General features: G+C 41.5%; 1 protein-coding gene across 2 annotated transcripts in view; it reads left to right on the forward strand.

Moving 5' to 3' along the window:
- The first annotated feature begins 1,736 nt into the window (after window positions 1-1,736).
- The window catches only part of UTP20 (UTP20 small subunit processome component), a 121,889-nt gene continuing 104,642 nt past the window's right edge, over window positions 1,737-18,983 (forward strand). The window contains exons 1-11 of one of the 2 annotated variants that reach the window (XM_077111769.1): window positions 1,737-1,986; window positions 9,483-9,563; window positions 11,630-11,696; window positions 11,810-11,942; window positions 12,404-12,592; window positions 14,990-15,071; window positions 15,750-15,887; window positions 16,308-16,463; window positions 17,027-17,173; window positions 17,268-17,402; window positions 18,574-18,651. In XM_077111769.1, the coding sequence (XP_076967884.1) occupies window positions 1,942-1,986; window positions 9,483-9,563; window positions 11,630-11,696; window positions 11,810-11,942; window positions 12,404-12,592; window positions 14,990-15,071; window positions 15,750-15,887; window positions 16,308-16,463; window positions 17,027-17,173; window positions 17,268-17,402; window positions 18,574-18,651 (1,251 nt within the window). In that variant the 5' untranslated portion in view covers window positions 1,737-1,941. The remainder of the gene's footprint in view (window positions 1,987-9,482; window positions 9,564-11,629; window positions 11,697-11,809; window positions 11,943-12,403; window positions 12,593-14,989; window positions 15,072-15,749; window positions 15,888-16,307; window positions 16,464-17,026; window positions 17,174-17,267; window positions 17,403-18,573; window positions 18,652-18,983) is intronic. The other variant, XM_077111768.1, reaches the window with a different exon arrangement.

Here is an 18,983-nt window from a genome sequence, read left to right on the forward strand (position 1 = left end):
ATGCTGTCCAGTCCATGAACTGCTCAATAAAGTTGTGAGATCCTAAATTGCATGAAAAGTTTTTCTTTTAATAGTTTCTGTGAAGTTTTGTTTTTCTCTCCATTGTTTTATCAATTGCCTGTGGTTACTGTAACAAATGATCATGAACTTGGTGGCTTAAAACAACAGAGATTTACTATCTCACAATTTTGGAGGCCAGAAGTCCAAATTCATTTTCACTGGCCCGAAATCAAGGTGCCAGCAGAGTTGCACTCCCTCCAGAAGCTCCAGAGGAGTGCACGCTGCAGCTGGCAGCCCACAGCTGCTTCTCCTCTGTGTGGTGTCTGTCACAGCCTCTGCCTCCTTACCATAAGAAAGAAGATGGCATTTAGGACCTGCCTGGATAATTCAGGATCATCTCCCATCTCAAGATACTTAACATAATCACCTTCACAAAGACCCTTTTTCCAAATAAGGCAACATCTACCAATTGCAGGCATCAGGCCCTGCCAGGTTGGGGCCACCATCCAGCCCACTACACCTCCTCTTGGCCCTGTAATCTCCAAAGATGCTGGACAAAGGAGAAGGGCACAACCATATGGGTGTGATTTAGGCCTCAGCCTGGGAACACTGGTTAGGGCGCAGGGTTTCCACCCTCTGAAATCCGCACATTTCAGCCTGAATGAGCGTACTTGCATTTTCCTGGGGAGAAGGTCTACAGTTTTCTCCAACTCCCAAGAAAGGCTAAGAACACCCTCAAGAAAAAGAGCCAATTGTGAGCCTATGAAGGCCAACCAAATATTGCCATGTCAATAGTTCATTAAAAATAAAATCCTTAAAAGCTACGGAGTCGTTCAACATAGTCACAAAAACTCTGTGATGAGGCAGAAAACGTTGATGCTGCGATGCCAACAACAGCAATCTGCAGTGTCCCGCCTCCTTCGCTTCCTCCGATCCACAGACCGCGGCTGCCAAGGTCACGGCGACCTTCGCCTAGCCCCTCCGGCGGCTGCTTCTCCATCGCCCGCTTCCAGCACCGGGCGGGCAGCCCGGCGCGGCTTCCGATGCCCCCTCGCTGACTCCGGGTCGCGGTGAGCCCTCCCCTCTCCCCGGCGGCTCCGGGGCGCCTGGCCCCCCGCCCCGCCCCGCCCCGCCGCCCGCGGCCACAGCCCGCGGCCCCAACCCTGCCAACGGCGAGCCCCGGGATCCACGCGGCGGCTGCGCTTCGCTCCGCGCCCGGAGCAGCGCCCGGAACCGGCTCCCGGGAAGTTCACTGCGGGGCGCCCGCGCGCAGGGAAAAGCCGCGCACCACGCGGCACAGTCGAGCCTGAAAACACGCAGGCGCAGACCACGAGGACAGCGCCGCTCACGACGGCCGACCGCGCAGGAAGGGCCGAGTGACAGGACTCGTTCCCTCCTCTGCGCTTTGACTCCTCTCCCACTGTCCACCTTCATCCGGAGCCAACGCCTCGGCTTCCCCCCGTGTCCAAGGGGACTCATGGTCAGTTCCTCATCGATCCCTGCTCGGCGGTCGCCACGTGCTTTATCTCCTGGAGCAGGATGGAAAGAGCTTTGCGCGGGGCAGGGAACATAAAATCAGTATATATTAGCTGAGAGTGGCGACCGCCTTGTTTAGTAAAGATACACTTTCCGGACACGTCTTCAGCCGCGGGCCTCCGGGGAGGAACCGCACGGCCGCCCCGCGCGCGCCGTTGGTCCCTCCTCGCCCGCCGTAGGCGCCGGGGAGGGCGCGCCTGCTCCGTGGGTGCCTTCCGGCCACGTGACCACTTCAGGCCGCGCCCTGCCTCCAACATGGCGGCGCCCAGGAATTCAGGCCGCACGTGAGAAAGAGTCTGGGCATCTGCAGAGTGCAAGTGTGTGAGCCAGTTTCTCTTCCCTGCAGTCAGCTGCATCGCTTTGACCTTTGCCGAGCCCTTCGCGGGTTGCTGCCCTTCTACAGCCATGAAGACAAAGCCCGTTTCTCACAAGACCGAGAACACGTACCGGGTGAGCTAGACAGCTTGGGTCGGGATCCGCCGGTTCCCGCTGCCTCACTTGTAGGGCTGGCTTTGGGCGGAACTCCTAGGCCTGCAGAGTTCTGGGTCTACCGTGGTTTACTTGACAGGAGGCTCTGGCGAAAGAGGGCGATTCTGGGTGTCTCCAACAAGGGGTGGGTATGGAGGGGGCAAGATGTACATCTCCTTTTGCTTGACCGGCCAAGTTCCTGGGACAGCAGATTCCGCCTGTAATCTGTGGAGTCTGGCCCGCCCTGGATATTTCCTTCCGTCCACGATTGAATTCTTTAACATACGCAGAATGCTGAGGGCCTGTTTTCCTCTGCTTTTTGACTTTAAAGATCAAATTGGTGGGCTGGCCGGCGGGAGGAGGAGAGTCATCTAGCCGAAGACAACTACAACTTTCTTTGCTTGCCCCTTGATAGTTTTTCTCCAGGACTTCGTTACCACACAGCTTTTAGTTTGTACAAGTTTAAGAACCCTGTTTTTGGACCGAGTTAGCCAAATCCCTGTTCTTTTTTTTTTTTTTTTATTAATTAAAAAAAATTAACTAACACAACATTTAGAAATCATTCCATTCTACATATGCAATCAGTAATTCTTAATATCATCACATAGATGTATGATCATCATTTCTTAGTACATATGCATCGATTTAGAAAAAGAAATAGCAAGACAACAGAAAAAGAAATAAAATGCTAATATAGAGAAAAAATAAAAATAAAAATAAAAAATACAAAAATACATAAGAAAGAAAAACTATAGCTCAGATGCCGCTTCATTCAGTGTTTTAACATAATTACATTACAATTAGGTAGTATTGTGCTGTCCATTTTTTTTTTTTTTTTTTAGAAATCATACCATTCTACTTATGCAATCAGTAATTCTTAACATCATCACATAGATGCATGATCATCGTTTCTTAGTACATTTGCATCGGTTTAGAAGAACTAGCAATATAACCGAAAAAGATATAGAATGTTAATATAGAGAAAAAAAATAAAAGTAATAATAGTAAGAACAAAACAAAACAAAACAAAACAAAAACCTATAGCTCGGATGCAGCTTCATTCAGTGTTTTAACATGATTACTTTACAATTAGGTATTATTGTGCTGTCTATTTTTGAGTTTTTGTATCTAGTCCTATTGCACAGTCTGTATCCCATCAGCTCCAATTACCCATTATCTTACCCTGTTTCTAACTCCTGCTGAACTCTGTTACCAATGACATATTCCAAATTTATTCTCGAATGTCTGTTCACATCAGTGGGACCATACAGTATTTGTCCTTTAGTTTTTGGCTAGACTCACTCAGCATAATGTTCTCTAGGTCCATCCATGTTATTACATGCTTCATAAGTTTATCCTGCCTTAAAGCTGCATAATATTCCATCGTATGTATATACCACAGTTTGTTTAGCCACTCGTCTGTTGATGGACATTTTGGCTGTTTCCATCTCTTTGCAATTGTAAATAACGCTGCTATAAACATTGGTGTGCAAATGTCCGTTTGTGTCTTTGCCCTTAAGTCCTTTGAGTAGATACCCAGCAATGGTATTGCTGGGTCGTATGGCAATTCTATATTCAGCTTTTTGAGGAACCGCCAAACTGCCTTCCACAGTGGTTGCACCATTTGACATTCCCACCAACAGTGGATAAGTGTGCCTCTTTCACCGCATCCTCTCCAGCACTTGTCATTTTCTGTTTTGTTGATAATGGCCATTCTGGTGGGTGTGAGATGATATCTCATTGTGGTTTTGATTTGCATTTCTCTAATGGCCAGGGACATTGAGCATCTCTTCATGTGCCTTTTGGCCATTTGTATTTCCTCCTCTGAGAGGTGTCTATTCAAGTCTTTTTCCCATTTTGTAATTGGGTTGGCTGTCTTTTTGTTGTTGAGTTGAACAATCTCATTATAAATTCTGGATACTAGACCTTTATCTGATATGTCGTTTCCAAATATTGATTCCCATTGTGTAGGCTGTCTTTCTACTTTCTTGATGAAGTTCTTTGATGCACAAAAGTGTTTAATTTTGAGGAGTTCCCATTTATTTATTTCCTTCTTCAGTGGTCTTGCTTTAGGGTTAAGGTCCATAAAACCGCCTCCAGTTGTAAGATTCATAAGATATCTCCCTATATTTTCCTCTGTTTTATGGTCTTAGACCTAATGTTTAGATCTTTGATCCATTTTGAGTTAACTTTTGTGTAGGGTGTGAGATATGGGTCTTCTTTCATTCTTTTGCATATGGATATCCAGTTCTCTAGGCACCATTTATTGAAGAGACTGTTCTATCCCACGTGAGTTGGCTTGACTGCCTTATCAAAGATCAAATGTCCATAGATGAGAGGGTCTATATCTGAGCACTCTATTCGATTCCATTGGTCGATATATCTATCTTTATGCCAATACCATGCTGTTTTGACCACTGTGGCTTCATAATATGCCTTAAAGTCAGGCAGTGCAAGACCTCCAGCTTCGTTTTTTTTCCTCAAGATGTTTTTAGCAATTTGGGGCACCCTGCCCTTCCAGATAAATTTGCTTATTGGTTTTTCTAATTCTGAAAAATAAGTTGTTGGGATTTTGATTGGTATTGCATTGAATCTGTAAATCAATTTAGGTAGGATTGACATCTTAACTATATTTAGTCTTCCAATCCATGAACACGGTATGCCCTTCCATCTATTTAGGTCTTCTGTGATTTCTTTTAGCAGTTTTTTATAGTTTTCTTTATATAGGTTTTTTGTCTCTTTAGTTAAATTTATTCCTAGGTATTTTATTCTTTTAGTTGCAATTGTAAATGGGATTCGTTTCTTGATTTCCCCCTCAGCTTGTTCATTACTAGTGTATAGAAATGCTACAGATTTTTGAATGTTGATCTTGTAACCTGCTACTTTGCTGTACTCATTTATTAGCTCTAGTAGTTTTGTTGTGGATTTTTCCGGGTTTTCGACGTATAGTATCATATTGACTGCAAACAGTGATAGTTTTACTTCTTCCTTTCCAATTGTGATGCCTTGTATTTCTTTTTCTTGTCTAATTGCTCTGGCTAGAACCTCCAACACAATGTTGAATAATAGTGGTGATAGTGGACATCCTTGTCTTGTTCCTGATCTTAGGGGGAAAGTTTTCAATTTTTCCCCATTGAGGATGATATTAGCTGTGGGTTTTTCATATATTCCCTCTATCATTTTAAGGAAGTTCCCTTGTATTCCTATCCTTTGAAGTGTTTTCAACAGGAAAGGATGTTGAATCTTGTCAAATGCCTTCTCTGCATCAATTGAGATGATCATGTGATTTTTCTGCTTTGATTTGTTGATATGGTGTATTACATTAATTGATTTTCTTATGTTGAACCATCCTTGCATACCTGGGATGAATCCTACTTGGTCATGATGTATAATTCTTGTAATGTGTTGCTGGATTCGATTTGCTAGAATTTTGTTGAGGATTTTTGCATCTATATTCATTAGAGAGATTGGCCTGTAGTTTTCTTTTTTTGTAATATCTTTGCCTGGTTTTGGTATGAGGGTGATGTTGGCTTCATAGAATGAATTAGGTAGTTTTCCCTCCGCTTCGATTATTTTGAAGAGTTTGAGGAGAGTTGGTACTAATTCTTTCTGGAATGTTTGATAGAATTCAGATGTGAAGCCGTCTGGTCCTGGACTTTTCTTTTTAGGAAGCTTTTGAATGACTGATTCAATTTCTTTACTTGTGATTAGTTTGTTGAGGTCATCTATGTCTTCTTGAGTCAAAGTTCGTTGTTCATGTCTTTCCAGGAACCCGTCCATTTCCTCTAAATTGCTGTATTTATTAGCGTAAAGTTGTTCATAGTATCCTGTTATTACCTCCTTTATTTCTGTGAGGTCAGTAGTTATGTCTCCTCTTCCATTTCTGATCTTATTTATTTGCATCCTCTCTCTTCTTCTTTTTGTCAATCTTGCTAAGGGCCCATCAATCTTATTGATTTTCTCATAGAACCAACTTCTGGCCTTATTGATTTTCTCTATTGTTTTCATGTTTTCAGTTGCATTTATTTCTGCTCTAATCTTTGTTATTTCTTTCCTTTTGCTTGCTTTGGGATTAGTTTGCTGTTCTTTCTCCAGTTCTTCCAAGTGGACAGTTAATTCCTGCATTTTTGCCTTTTCTTCTTTTCTGATATAGGCATTTAGGGCAATAAATTCCCTCTTAGCACTGCCTTTGCTGCGTCCCATAAGTTTTGATATGTTGTGTTTTCATTTTCATTCACCTCGAGGTATTTGCTAATTTCTCTAGCAATTTCTTCTTTGACCCACTCGTTGTTTAGGAGTGTGTTGTTGAGCCTCCACGTATTTGTGAATTTTTTGGCACTCCGCCTATTATTGATTTCCAACTTCATTCCTTTATGATCCGAGAAAGTGTTGTGTATGATTTCAATCTTTTTAAATTTGTTAAGACTTGCTTTGTGACCCAGCATATGGTCTATCTTTGAGAATGATCCATGAGCACTTGAGAAAAAGGTGTATCCTGCTGTTGTGGGATGTAATGTCCTATAAATGTCTGTTAAGTCTAGCTCATTTATAGTAATATTCAGATTCTCTATTTCTTTATTGATCCTCTGTCTAGATGTTCTGTCCATTGATGAGAGTGGGGAATTGAAGTCTCCAACTATTATGGTATATGAGTCTATTTCCCTTTTCAGTGTTTGCAGTGTATTCCTCACGTATTTTGGGGCATTCTGGTTCGGTGCGTAAATATTTATGATTGCTATGTCTTCTTGTTTAATTGTTCCTTTTATTAGTATAAAGTGTCCTTCTTTGTCTCTTTTAACTGCTTTACATTTGAAGTCTAATTTGTTGGATATTAGTGTAGCCACTCCTGCTCTTTTCTGGTTGTTATTTGCATGAAATATCTTTTCCCAACCTTTCACTTTCAACCTATGTTTATCTTTTGGGTCTAAGATGTGTTTCCTGTAGACAGCATATAGAAGGATCCTGTTTTTTAATCCATTCTGCCAATCTATGTCTTTTGATTGGGGAATTCAGTCCATTGACATTTAGTGTTATTATTGTTTAGATAATATTTTCCTCTAACATTTTGCCTTTTGTATTATATATATCATATCTGATTTTCCTTCTTTCTACACTCTTCTCCATACCTCTCTCTTCTGTCTTTTTGTATCTGACTCTAGTGCTCTCTTTAGTATTTCTTGCAGAGCTGGTCTCTTGGTCACAAATTCTCTCAGTGACTTTTTGTCTGAGAATGTTTTAATTTCTCCCTCATTTTTGAAGGATAATTTTGCTGAATATAGGAGTCTTGGTTGGCAGTTTTTCTCTTTTAGTAATTTAAATATATCATCCCACTGTCTTCTAGCTTCCATGGTTTCTGCTGAGAAATCTACACATAGTCTTATTGGGTTTCCCTTGTATGTGATGGATTGTTTTTCTCTTGCTGCTTTCAAGATCCTCTCTTTCTCTTTGACCTCTGACATTCTAAGTAGTAAGTGTCTTGGAGAACGCCTATTTGGGTCTGATCTCTTTGGGGTGCGCTGCACTTCTTGGATCTGTAATTTTAGGTCTTTCATAAGGGTTGGGAAATTTTCAGTGATAATTTCTTCCATTAGTTTTTCTCCTCCTTTTCCCTTCTCTTCTCCTTCTGGGACACCCACAACACGTATATTTGTGTGGTTCATATTGTCCCTGAGTTCCTTGATACCCTGTTCAAATTTTTCCATTCTTTTCCCGATATTTTCTGTTTCTTTTTGGAATTCAGATGTTCCATCCTCCAAATCACTAATTCTATCTTCTGTCTCTTTAAATCTATCATTGTAGGTATCCATTGTTTTTTCCATCTTTTCTACTTTATCCTTCACTTCCATAAGTTCTGTGATTTGTTTTTTCAGTTTTTCTATTTCTTCTTTATGTTCAGCCCATGTCTTCTTCATGTCCTCCCTCAATTTATCGATTTCATTTTTGAAGAGGTTTTCCATTTCTGTTCGTATATTCAGCATTAGTTGTCTCAGCTCTTGTATCTCATTTGAACTATTGGTTTGTTCCTTTGACTGGGCCATATTTTCAACTTTTTGTGCGTGATCCGTTATCTTCTGCTGGCGTCTGCGCATTTACACAGATTTCCCTGGGTGTTGGATCCAAAAATTTGAAAGATTTTTCTGTGAAATCTCTGGGTTCTGTTTTTCTTATCCTGCCCAGTAGGTGGCACTCGTGGCACACGTTTGTCTGCGGGTCCCACCAGTAAAAGGTGCTGTGGGTCCTTTAACTTTGGAAAACTCTCGCTGTCCGGGAGGTTCGTTAGCCGAAGCGGCTTGGAAGAGTGCCAGCCGGCCCGGGGTCCGAATGCGGGGAGGGTCGCTGGCCGCCGCAGCCTGGGAAAGCGCCCGTCCGAGTTTCCTAGTCGGCCCGGGGCTCCAAGCGTGGCGGGAGGGCGCCAGCCGCAGCCGCCCGCCCGGGAGAGTGCACCATTCCCGGGGAGTCACGGGTTTGGAAGGGACTCCCCCGTCACCGCTCTCCGCGGCCTGGGGACTTCCGATCCAATTCTCTCAGTTGGTCCGGGCAACCGCGCGTGGTGTGGGCGCCAGCCACCGCGGTTTGAGGGGACCGCCTGTCCAATTCTCCCAGCTGGCCCGGAAAGGGGGAAGGGAGTGACTCCGGCCGCTTGCCGCCCCGCCCGGTGAAGCCCGCGCCCCTCGGCGATCTCACCAGAGCAGTTTCTCTCAGCCAGCCAACCGTTCCAGGATGGGGTACGCTGTCTTTTTTATCTCTGTTGTGGCTTTGGGAGCTGTTCTGTATCGTTTCTACTCCCCTAGTAGCTGTCCTGAAGGAGAAACTAAGATCCGCGCGTCTTACTAAGCCGCCATCTTCTCCGGAAGTCTAACCTAAAGTTTTAAACACTTTGAGTGAAGATTAAAATCTTGATAATTGCCTGGGACTCCAGGAGTTTTCAAACAGGAGAAAGGAACAACACGACAAGTGCTGGCGAGGACTGGGAGACCTCCAAATCCCTGTTCTTGTACCTGCTTATTTAACAGCCAATCTTGCGAGGCCACATCTCCGATGTTCACCTAGGTTCGCGACGGGTTCAGTGTGGAAATTGTATATGAAAAGATAAAACTGGAAGAAGTTATGCAAACATTTGTAGAAGTGTTCAATGTCATTGAATCAGAACGCAGTGTATCTACTTAAGGTTTTATATCTTTCACTTTGGGATTCTCTTATCCCTAGAGATTTATCAGTGTTGTCTACTTGATTTTATGATTGATAGAAAACAATTCCAAAATTAATCATTAAAACGAGCAAAACACACCATTATTTGTAATGCTAGTAAATGGAGAGTTTTATTAATGTATTCAAAAGAAGTTGAAGACTGAAGCTATAAAATTTCTGCACATCATAAGGAAATTGTCCACATGTGATTACCATACAGCCCTCAAAAAGATATTCAAGATGTGATGAGTATTAAATGATAATGTATCTTAAATGTGCTTTCCCCACAGTTTCTTACATTTGCTGAACGACTAGGGAATGTGAATATTGATATTATTCATCGGATTGATAGGATTGCAAGCTATAATGAGGTAAGAATGTGAGCCAAATCTTCAAGTATTAATCTTTTTTTAGTTTCTCACTATTAGTAGAAGTGAATTGTTTTTCAAGTCGTTCCTTTTTTGGATGTGAACTGTGCTGTCCAAAACAGTAGCTGCATGTGGCAAATTAGATTTGTATTAAACTGAATTAAAAGTCCAAGTGCTCAGTAGTCGAATGTGGCTGTTTGCTACCAGGTTGGACAAGTGCAGATAGGGACCATTTCCATCATTGTAGAAGGTTCTGTTCGATAGTATTAGACAATTACTTGATTTAATACTCAGCTAGCTTCGGTCTCTCCCTTCCCATATATATTTTGAACACTGCTGTAGATCCATATTCTTGCAACTATTATTTTAACATGACTTTGAGCAAGGGGCTTGTCTGTTGCTTCATTTCCTCCTCTATAAAGAAGAAAGGGGCTAGGCGGCATGATTTTTTTGCCAGTTCTGTGTAATCCCTCTGTCAGAAATCTTTTCCTCTTTCCTGCTTAAGTCAGTTTCCTCTGCTAGCCTTTTGAGCTTCTGTGTAATATGCCTTGAAATTAAGTATTCATCCTCAGTTCTTACTGTTCATCACTTGGTTTTAGTCAGACTCTGTTCACTGTTATTTGGATGTATTGTCTCCATTGTTTACAGTTCAGTATGGTAAATGCAGTTGTTTGGTAAAGACCTAATGTTTCGGCAGCTCATAGCAAAGGGAGCCTAACCTGAATTCTGTGGGGACATTGAATGGGATGTCAAAGGCAGTCTAGTAGGTGATGCTTGAATTGTGTTTTGTTGATTGCTTAGGTTTTAGCCTGGCAAAGAGAACAAGAAAGGCTGTATGTAGTATAGTGCGGGACAAGCCTTTATAAAGGCAGAAGGACTAGAGAGCGCGTGTTACAGTCAAGAAATTGTAATGTAATTTGTGCAATTACAAGTGAGCGTAGGGTGTGTGTGTGTTTTGATGGTGGCTGGCATGGGGAAAGGGGATGAGGGGAGGTAAAGCTGGAGAGAAAAGCAGTGATCACAAAGGGCTTCATATGTTAGGCTAAGAGGTTTGAATTTTATCCTGAGCTATGAGGTGTCATTCCAGGATTGTAAGTAGAGCAGTGACATGATTGGGTTAAAGTTTTAAGTCTCTCTGGCTTTATTGTGGAGGTAAGCGCAGGACTGGAGTCAGGGAAAAACCAGTTGTGAAGATCTGGGACTCATCCAGGTAAGAAATGATTATGGAAGGGCTAGTCAATATGGACAGAAGAGAAATGATTCCAGAGATACTGAGGAAGTAGAAAGGATAGGATTTGTGACCTGCTGAATATGCAGGGAGGAAGGGGATGTGGTCAAGGTTTTGGTTCCATTAATGGGTGGTTGGGGACGTTGCTCACCAAGATAGATTTATAGAAAGAGGAGCACAAGGTTATGGTGGAAAGATAATGAATTCCTTTGGGGTCTTACTGAGTTTGATGTTCCTTTGGCCATCCAAATGATGGTGTTCAGAAGATGGTTGTATACGTGGATTCAGAATGCAGGAGACATTGGAGGTAGAATTACAGATTTGGGACTCAGCTTGTGGTTACAAGTTTAAGCCACTGGAGAGATTGAATGTACCAAAGGTAGAGTAGGTGAGCAAAGAAGAGAGCCTAGGACAGACTCCTGGGCTCGAGGGCCCCGGGGTCCAGTCCTATATGTGGAGTTGGCTGAGGCTTGTCGGCCTGCATTCTCCTCATGGCCTTCTCCAGTAAGCTTGGCCAGGCTTCTCAACGTGATGGTAGGATCTGTTTTCTGGGCCTAGAATTGTAAGAAACATAGAAAAAATTTCTGTTTGTATGACTATTGTGTGTGTTTTAGAGAGTTATTTGCTATAACCAAATTAACAAAACATCATTCTTGTAAAGTCATCTGTCCATATTGTACTTCTGGTTGCTTTTTTTAAGCATTAATGCCCTTTTTTAAAAAAACAAAAAGAAGTTTTAAACTCAGCCAGCATCACTGACTTGAGATTTTAATATTACTCTTTTTTACTTTGATCACAGTTTTTCTTTGAATTGTCTGATGAATTTCTTTGATCTTGGCAGGAAGTTGAAACCTACTTTTTTGAGGGGCTGCTGAAATGGAGAGAATTGAACCTTACGGAACACTTTGGTATTTTCTGTTTTGTTCCTATCTTATTCACCTATCATTTGTTCTTTACAAGTTCAAAACTAGTAAATTGTGGTATGATGGAAAAGCAAATCATATTCTTTTTTTTCACCCAGGGAAATTTTATAAAGAAGTTATGGACAAATGCCAATCATTCAATCAGTTGGTCTATCATCAGAAAGAGATAGTTCAGAGTTTGAAGACTCACCTTCAAATTAAGAACAGTTTTGCCTATCAACCCCTTTTGGAGTAAGTAGCATCTTGAGAGACAGATTGGCAAAGTATCCGAATTTAAAGAGAAGTTGTGTTTCATAACTACATATGACTTAGATCAGGTATTTGCAATTTAAAAACCAAAAGAATTTACCTTTTCTGTTAGATGAAAATATTAGGAAAAAATATATTACTGTAAAGCAGAATGCTTTTTTGCTTTTAAGTTTCTAAGAGAATGCCATTTTTCTTTGACACTATAGAAGTTAGTGACCATAGTATTGTGATAAAATGTACTCTTGCTCTAGCCTGATTTCCATGCTGAACTCTTAAGATGTGAAGAGTTTTATACCTATCTTGATACTTTGTTTAAAACTATATTGGTTTAATTCATCTGTGATCACAGACCATGTACTATCATTTGTGAAATAAATTTGCAGCCTTTATTTTTTTGATCTACATGTCTCAGAAGCAGTTGCTTTTATTTATTTTAATTCCAGTTTGGTTGTACAGTTGGCACGAGATCTGCAGACAGACTTCTATCCACATTTTCCAGATTTTTTTCTGACTATCACTCCAGTCCTGGAAACTCAGGACACAGAGCTGTTAGAATGGGCTTTTACCTCGCTGTCATATCTGTACAAGTACCTGTGGAGGCTGATGGTGAAGGACATGCCTAATATATACAGGTGACCCTTTTTTCTAATGTATTTTTTTAATTGTCTTTTCCTCTCCCTTCTGGCTGACTCCAAACTACCTTTCCAGCTTGATCTCTATTGCCTTATACAGAGTGGGCTCTCCAGCCAAAAGTTTGGTTTGGGATCTACTCCCCCATTCTGTGTTAAATGTGTCTTAAGTCTGCCCTACTTTCTCTTAACTCCAGCAGTTGAAGTCATCCCCACCCATCACCGCCTGCCTTGGGTTCCACAACCTCCACAAACATCCCCAAGCGCCTCAATTTTGGTAAAATGTATAAGAAACAAAGTTACTTCTTTAAATAACCAACAAGATCTTTAGGGAATATAGTTTCTTTGGTTGTATGACTTCAACTGTCACTTTTGCATGTCCTTAATCTGGCTTTCCAGCTCTAATTTATTTCTTTTTAGCGTAACATCCCCAGCAGCGTGGATTGAGTATTACTGAAACCAAACTCAGTGCATTCCTTTTCACGTCAGCCTTCCTTACCTCTTCCTTCATTCATGTGTTTGGTAATTGTGTGTTCACGGCCTGCTACCTGTTGGGTTCTGGTTGCCCAGTTTCCAGCATCGACACCACCTCTCTCTGGTCACCAGGACTTGGTCCTCAGAGGCATCTTTGGCCCAGTTATCTTCCAGGACTGCAAATCCTCTTATGTCTTATTCACTTACTTCCTCTGTGAGTATTTATTGAACACCCTTTATGTGTCAGACACTTGAGATACATTCACATATAAAACAGATGAAAATCCCTGCTCTTGCAGAGTTTGTGTTGGAGGAACACAGGGAGTCCTGAGTGGCTGGAGCAGCGTGAATAAGGGACAGAGCAGTTGGGCAATGTCAGACAAGTAGGAGGGGAGGGCCAGCTTGTAAAGGGCCTTGGGACCATTACAAGGTCCTTGGTGTATTGCAGAAACTCTTGAAGTGTCTCTTGGGCCCATCCTCTGCAATTTCCCTCTACTACAAGCCTCTTTCATGCATTTGTTTACTCAAACTTACATGACTTAAGCAGCTTTCTAATTGGACTATTATCTTCTTTTTTCTCCCTTCATATCATTTTGTACCCTGTCACCAAAGTAATCTTTCTGAAAATATTCATTTCTCATTCATTCAATATTTTTTGAGTACCTGCTATTAGATACTGGGGATATGGTAAAAATATCTCTTATATCTTTATATCTTTTTATCAGCACATATTCCATTCTGTCCTGACATTGGAAAGACCAAGTTAAATAATTTAATTATACAGTTCTTCAGTTATAGTTGTGAGCTTGAGCAAATTGTTTAGCCTTTTGGCTTTAATTGCATTATCTGTAGAATTGAGATAATAATAATACCTTTCTGTTCCAGTTGCTAGTTGCCAGAAAGTGCTATATCAGAAACAAAACAGCTTTTAAAAAGGAGAATTTGTGAAGTTGCATGTTTACAGTTCTAAGCCCATGAAAATGTCCAAATTAAGGCAAGGCTATGAAAATTTCCAAATTAAGGCACCAGCAAGACGTTACCTTCACTCAAAAAGGCCGCTGAAGTTCAGGGTTTCTCTCTTAGCTGGAAAGACACATGGCTACATCTGCTACCTTTCTCTCCCAACTTCTTGTTTCCTTCTTTGGCATTTTTCTTCTTCATCTTCAAAGGTCTCTGGCTACATGGGCTCTCCCTGCTCTCCTGGCTCTTTTCAAAATGACTCCTCCTTACAGGGCTCCAGTAAGCAACCTCCCCTTGAGTAGGTGGAAACACAGCTCCATGGAAACCACCCACAACTGGGTGGATCACATCTCCATGGATAATCAAAAAGCTCCCACCCAGCAGTATTGAATGAGGATAAAGGACATGGCTTTTCTGGGGTATACAACAAATTCATACTGGGATACCATCCCATAGAGTTGTACTGATTAACTGAAGTAACAGAGTAAGTGCTCAATAAATGTAGGATAGCCCAGACTTCTCCACATGGTGTTCAGAGCTTTCTCTGCAGCTGCCCTTTCTGACCACATGACCCTTCCTCTTTTAGATGAACCAGCCCCAGCCCCTTACTGTCACTGTCACTTGGCTGTGGTCGCATCTGTCCACTCCCATCTTTGCTATGCTTTTACCTCTTGTAATGTGCCTCCAGTCCCCACGTGAACCCTTCGTTCAGGGCTCACTGTGAGCTTCAGTTCTTATGGAGCCTTTCCTGGAAGACCTGTACCACCAGCCTCGGGCTCTTCATGTCTGTGACCCTCCAGCCTTCTAACTGCTTAACACATGAGGTCTCGTTAATTGCGGGAGAGCGGAACTGCTGGTCTTACGTCTGTCACTGGTGCACCTGGCGGTGTGGGACGTGCAGTGGACATCATGCACACCTTTATAGCAATTATGTGATTAACAAAACATCTTATCTTCTTATTGTAGCATGTACAGTACACTGCTGGCTCATAACAAACTACACATAAGAAATTTTGCTGCTGAGAGCTTTACGTTTTTGATGAGAAAGGTTAGTCTGGTATTTTATAGGCTTTTTGCTAATGAACAGAAACATTGGGGTTTTTTTTTCTGTTGTTTTTATGGACTCATGTTTTTTATATAAACAGAAACTTTCTATATTATTTTGAGTGTATGTCAATGTACGGTTTGGTCTTTGCTCACCAATACGAAATAATTTGGGTCACTCTTTACTGTCATTTAGGCTTTTGGCAATTTTCATTGTATATATATATATATTAGAAAAAGTACCCTCCAATTCCCAAGTCAGTTTATACACAGTGAGACAACAGGAATTTTAAAAATAATTTTCTGGAACTGATTACGTAATTCATCTGTATTTGTTTCCATAGTAAATTTTAGAGAACTTTTGTAATGAAACAAAAGCATTGATATTAGATTTCTCTTATGCTTATAACTGTAAGTCTTTATGATTTACTTTAAAAAATTGAATGTCACCTTACGTAGTTTTGCTTGGTACTTCCCACATCAGTGAATTAATCATTTTTCTGTATGGCATTCCAATTGAGAGTATGTTATTATGGTAGTTTCATTTCATTATAAATGTATTCATTTTGGAACTTCTTCTTAACTATACTTACATGTAAACTGTGTAATAGCAAACAAGATTTCTTCATTTGGAGATGTTTATGTTGTAAATATAAACTCGTATTTATATTTTGTATTTTAGGTTTCTGATAAAAATGCACTTTTCAATTTAATGTTTCTTGATCTTGATAACCATCCTGAAAAAGTAGAAGGAGTTGGACAGTTGCTGTTTGAAATGTGCAGAGGAGTGAGAAATATGTTTCATTCCTGTACAGGCAAGGTAAATAAGAAGACTACTTTGGGTCTAGTGGAAGGAAGTAAAAAGAAAATAGAAAAGAAGAATGCAGATGATGTCAAGAGAGCATAAGCTAGGATAAACAGAAAGCATTAGAAGTCTCATGGGGCTCAGTGACAGTGATTGCCTAGTGCAGGCACCTGGGGATTGGATTTCACTCACGAAATCATTGCTGTTATCCTCACCCTGAGCACCGAGAAGCAAAATGTCGACTCCTGGGTGGGGTGGAGATTAGGTAGTTTGATGATAAAATTCTCCATCCTAGTTTGGAAATTCCGTAGGTGACACGTAGCTTTCTTAACCAACAAAGCTGCCATGTTTTTTATTTTAAGGTAGTTAATAAAATCGACTGTTCTTAAAAATAGGGTTTACATGTTAGCTTTAATGGCTCTTGGGTTCCCACAGGCAGTGAAGCTCATTTTGCAAAAGCTTGGACCAGTTACTGAACCAGATATTCAGCTACCGTGGGTTTTAGTTGGAGAAACATTCAAGCACATGGCGAGGTCTGCTGCCTTCTACGTCTACAAGGAACATTTTGGTGCATTTTTTGAATGTTTGCAGGTAAGTTCTAAGCTTTAAGGATTTATGTATAATGGAACCTAAGAATTTATTGTTATTCTTGGTTTAGGACCATTCCTGGAGATGGTACTTTGTGACTGTCCTTTATGCTTTATACACAAGTTAAGGTCCTCTTTTCTCCCTCCCCCACCACTCCGTAGCTGCTTTTGTTTGCTGTCCTGAGACGCGGCCGAGCTTAGTGGTTCAGGGCACAGGCTTTGGGGTCAGGCCGCGATGAACCTTGGCTCTGCCTTTTACTCATGGTCTTGCTTGGGAAAGTTATTAATGTCCCTGTTTCTCAGTCTCCTGGTCTGGTGGATGGGGTGATTCCCTTCCTGGGGCAGCTGTGAGGGCTGCGAGCACTACGTGTAAGGGATGCCCTGCTCGAGCAGTGCCGCCCGGTGGGAGCGCATGTCATTCTTAGGGACTCCTGGCAAACGCACCTTTTTTTCCCCCAAGCAAAATAATTTGTATAGTTGAACTGCTTCACAGTGTTTTCATTATGGGGGTCATAGATGAGTTTGACATCCTTTAGCTGTTCTCCTTCTTAAATTCTCGGTTCACAGGAATCCCTCCTGGATCTACATTTGAAAGGAACTAAAGCTAACTCTTGTGAAAGCTCTGAACAGATGAGAAGGTTGTTAGAAACTTATCTGATACTTGTGAAACATGGAAATGGAGCAAAGATAACCACACCTGTTAAAGTGTGTAAGGTGAGAGCCCAACTTCATTTGCTTAGTCTGTTCATTAAAAACTGGTAAGTGTGCACTTTAAAAGATTTTTTTTTAATTTGTATTTATTTTGCAGGTATTGTCTCAGACGTTACAAGTAGTCCACCTTTCCATGTCCTGCCGGAAAACCCTCTTGGATGTAATTTCTGCTTTGATCTTAGGGGAGAATGTTTCCTTACCAGACACTCTCATCAAAGAAACTATAGAAAAAGTAATTTTTTTCTACAGATATTAATTGGGTAGTTAATATGTTTAGCATTGAGGGAGCCTCCTGGGGAATACAGATGAAGCATAACAAAGGGCTTGCACTCGGAATTTGTAATCTCATTGAAGAGATGTGACCTGTAGGCTATAAAGGAAATAAGCACCACAAAGTGTGATGAAAGCTAAATCTGTTCAGCAGGATATATTCAGCAGACGCTTACCATGTGCTGGAGAGGGGCTGGGCATTCCAGATTGAACACTGGTGCCTGTGGTTTTTAAATTGCTTCTGGGGTGGGAGGGTGGGTGGTTTGGGAGTGAATGATTATAAATGTAGGAGGAAAAGACTATATTAAAACTAAATTATTGATTCTGCCTGGGGTTGAGGAGCAGAGAGGATCTTTCAGAGGACTTCTGGGGGGACATACAAGGTCCGTGGGGGTTGGATAGCAGTCTACCAGTCAGAGAGGGGTGCGCCCTAGCAGCATGGACAGCAGGGCCAGGTGCTGTCGGCTCCCATGCCTGGCTCACGGGCGCGCTAGCAGGTGTGGTGTGGGGTCAGCAGGGCTCCTCTCGGCTTTGAAAGATTAGCTTGGGTTTTACCCTGCAAGTAGTGGGGTTGGGTGGAGGGCTGAGGGCAGGAAGGATTTTAAGCAGGGAAATGATTTGATAAAGTTCTTTAGACAGTTTGGGACGTAGATTGGAGTGAATCCTAGTTGGAATCTACTTTCATGACGTGTAGTAGTACACCTTTTAGGAAAGTATAAAATTGGGCTCTTTGTCCTTTCATAATTCTCTGTGGTTGAAAAAGAATCAGGCAGCCTCTTATGTAACCGCTGGAAGAGGTAGCTCCCTTTGCATGTGCGTAAGTCCTTTGTAGAACGCCGAGCATTCGGACAGCGTGTTGGTGAGATGTGTCCGCTGTTCCCTGACTCTGCCTTCTTTCCCGGGGAGGCAGCCTCGGTGCTGAGTGTCACATCTGGGCTGTTTCCTTCTGCCCGGGGGCAAATGAAGAATCAAGCTCTTGTCACCTTTGATTATATGCACTTGTACCATGCACCCCAGAACTTCCTGTGCTCACACATTAAAGGACCTTGCAGGTTTAGAATTTTTTTATTTTCAGGAATGGGGTAGTATTCTCTGTGTACTTATGTTAATATTTTTGTACCTGTGGTCCACAGATTTTTGAAAGTGAATTTGAAAGACGTTTAATTTTGGATTTTTCTGAAATCATGTTTGCTATGCAGCAGTTTGAGCAGGTAAGAAAAGTAATAAATTTAGGGATTTTAATTTTAATCGGTTGTAAAATTACCAAATTTGAATTTCTTAGTGATTTTTTTTGAGAGGAACAAAATAAACACTTGATGTTTCAGTCAAGACTTTTTAAAAAAGAAATTACATTTCAATTCGAAGTGACAAGTACAGTTTATCATACGCTGAGACATTTAAAATGATAGAAGGTAGCCAGCTTAGCTTGTTTTTAAATAATCATTTAAGGAGCTACAGAACTACATGGTATAATGGAAAAAATAATTTAAGGAACTTTTTTGTGAATTTGTAGCATAGAATATGATTTTTGAAAGAATTTGCA

Source organism: Tamandua tetradactyla, chromosome 7 (assembly GCF_023851605.1).
Source record: "Tamandua tetradactyla isolate mTamTet1 chromosome 7, mTamTet1.pri, whole genome shotgun sequence".
NCBI lineage: Eukaryota > Metazoa > Chordata > Mammalia > Pilosa > Myrmecophagidae > Tamandua > Tamandua tetradactyla.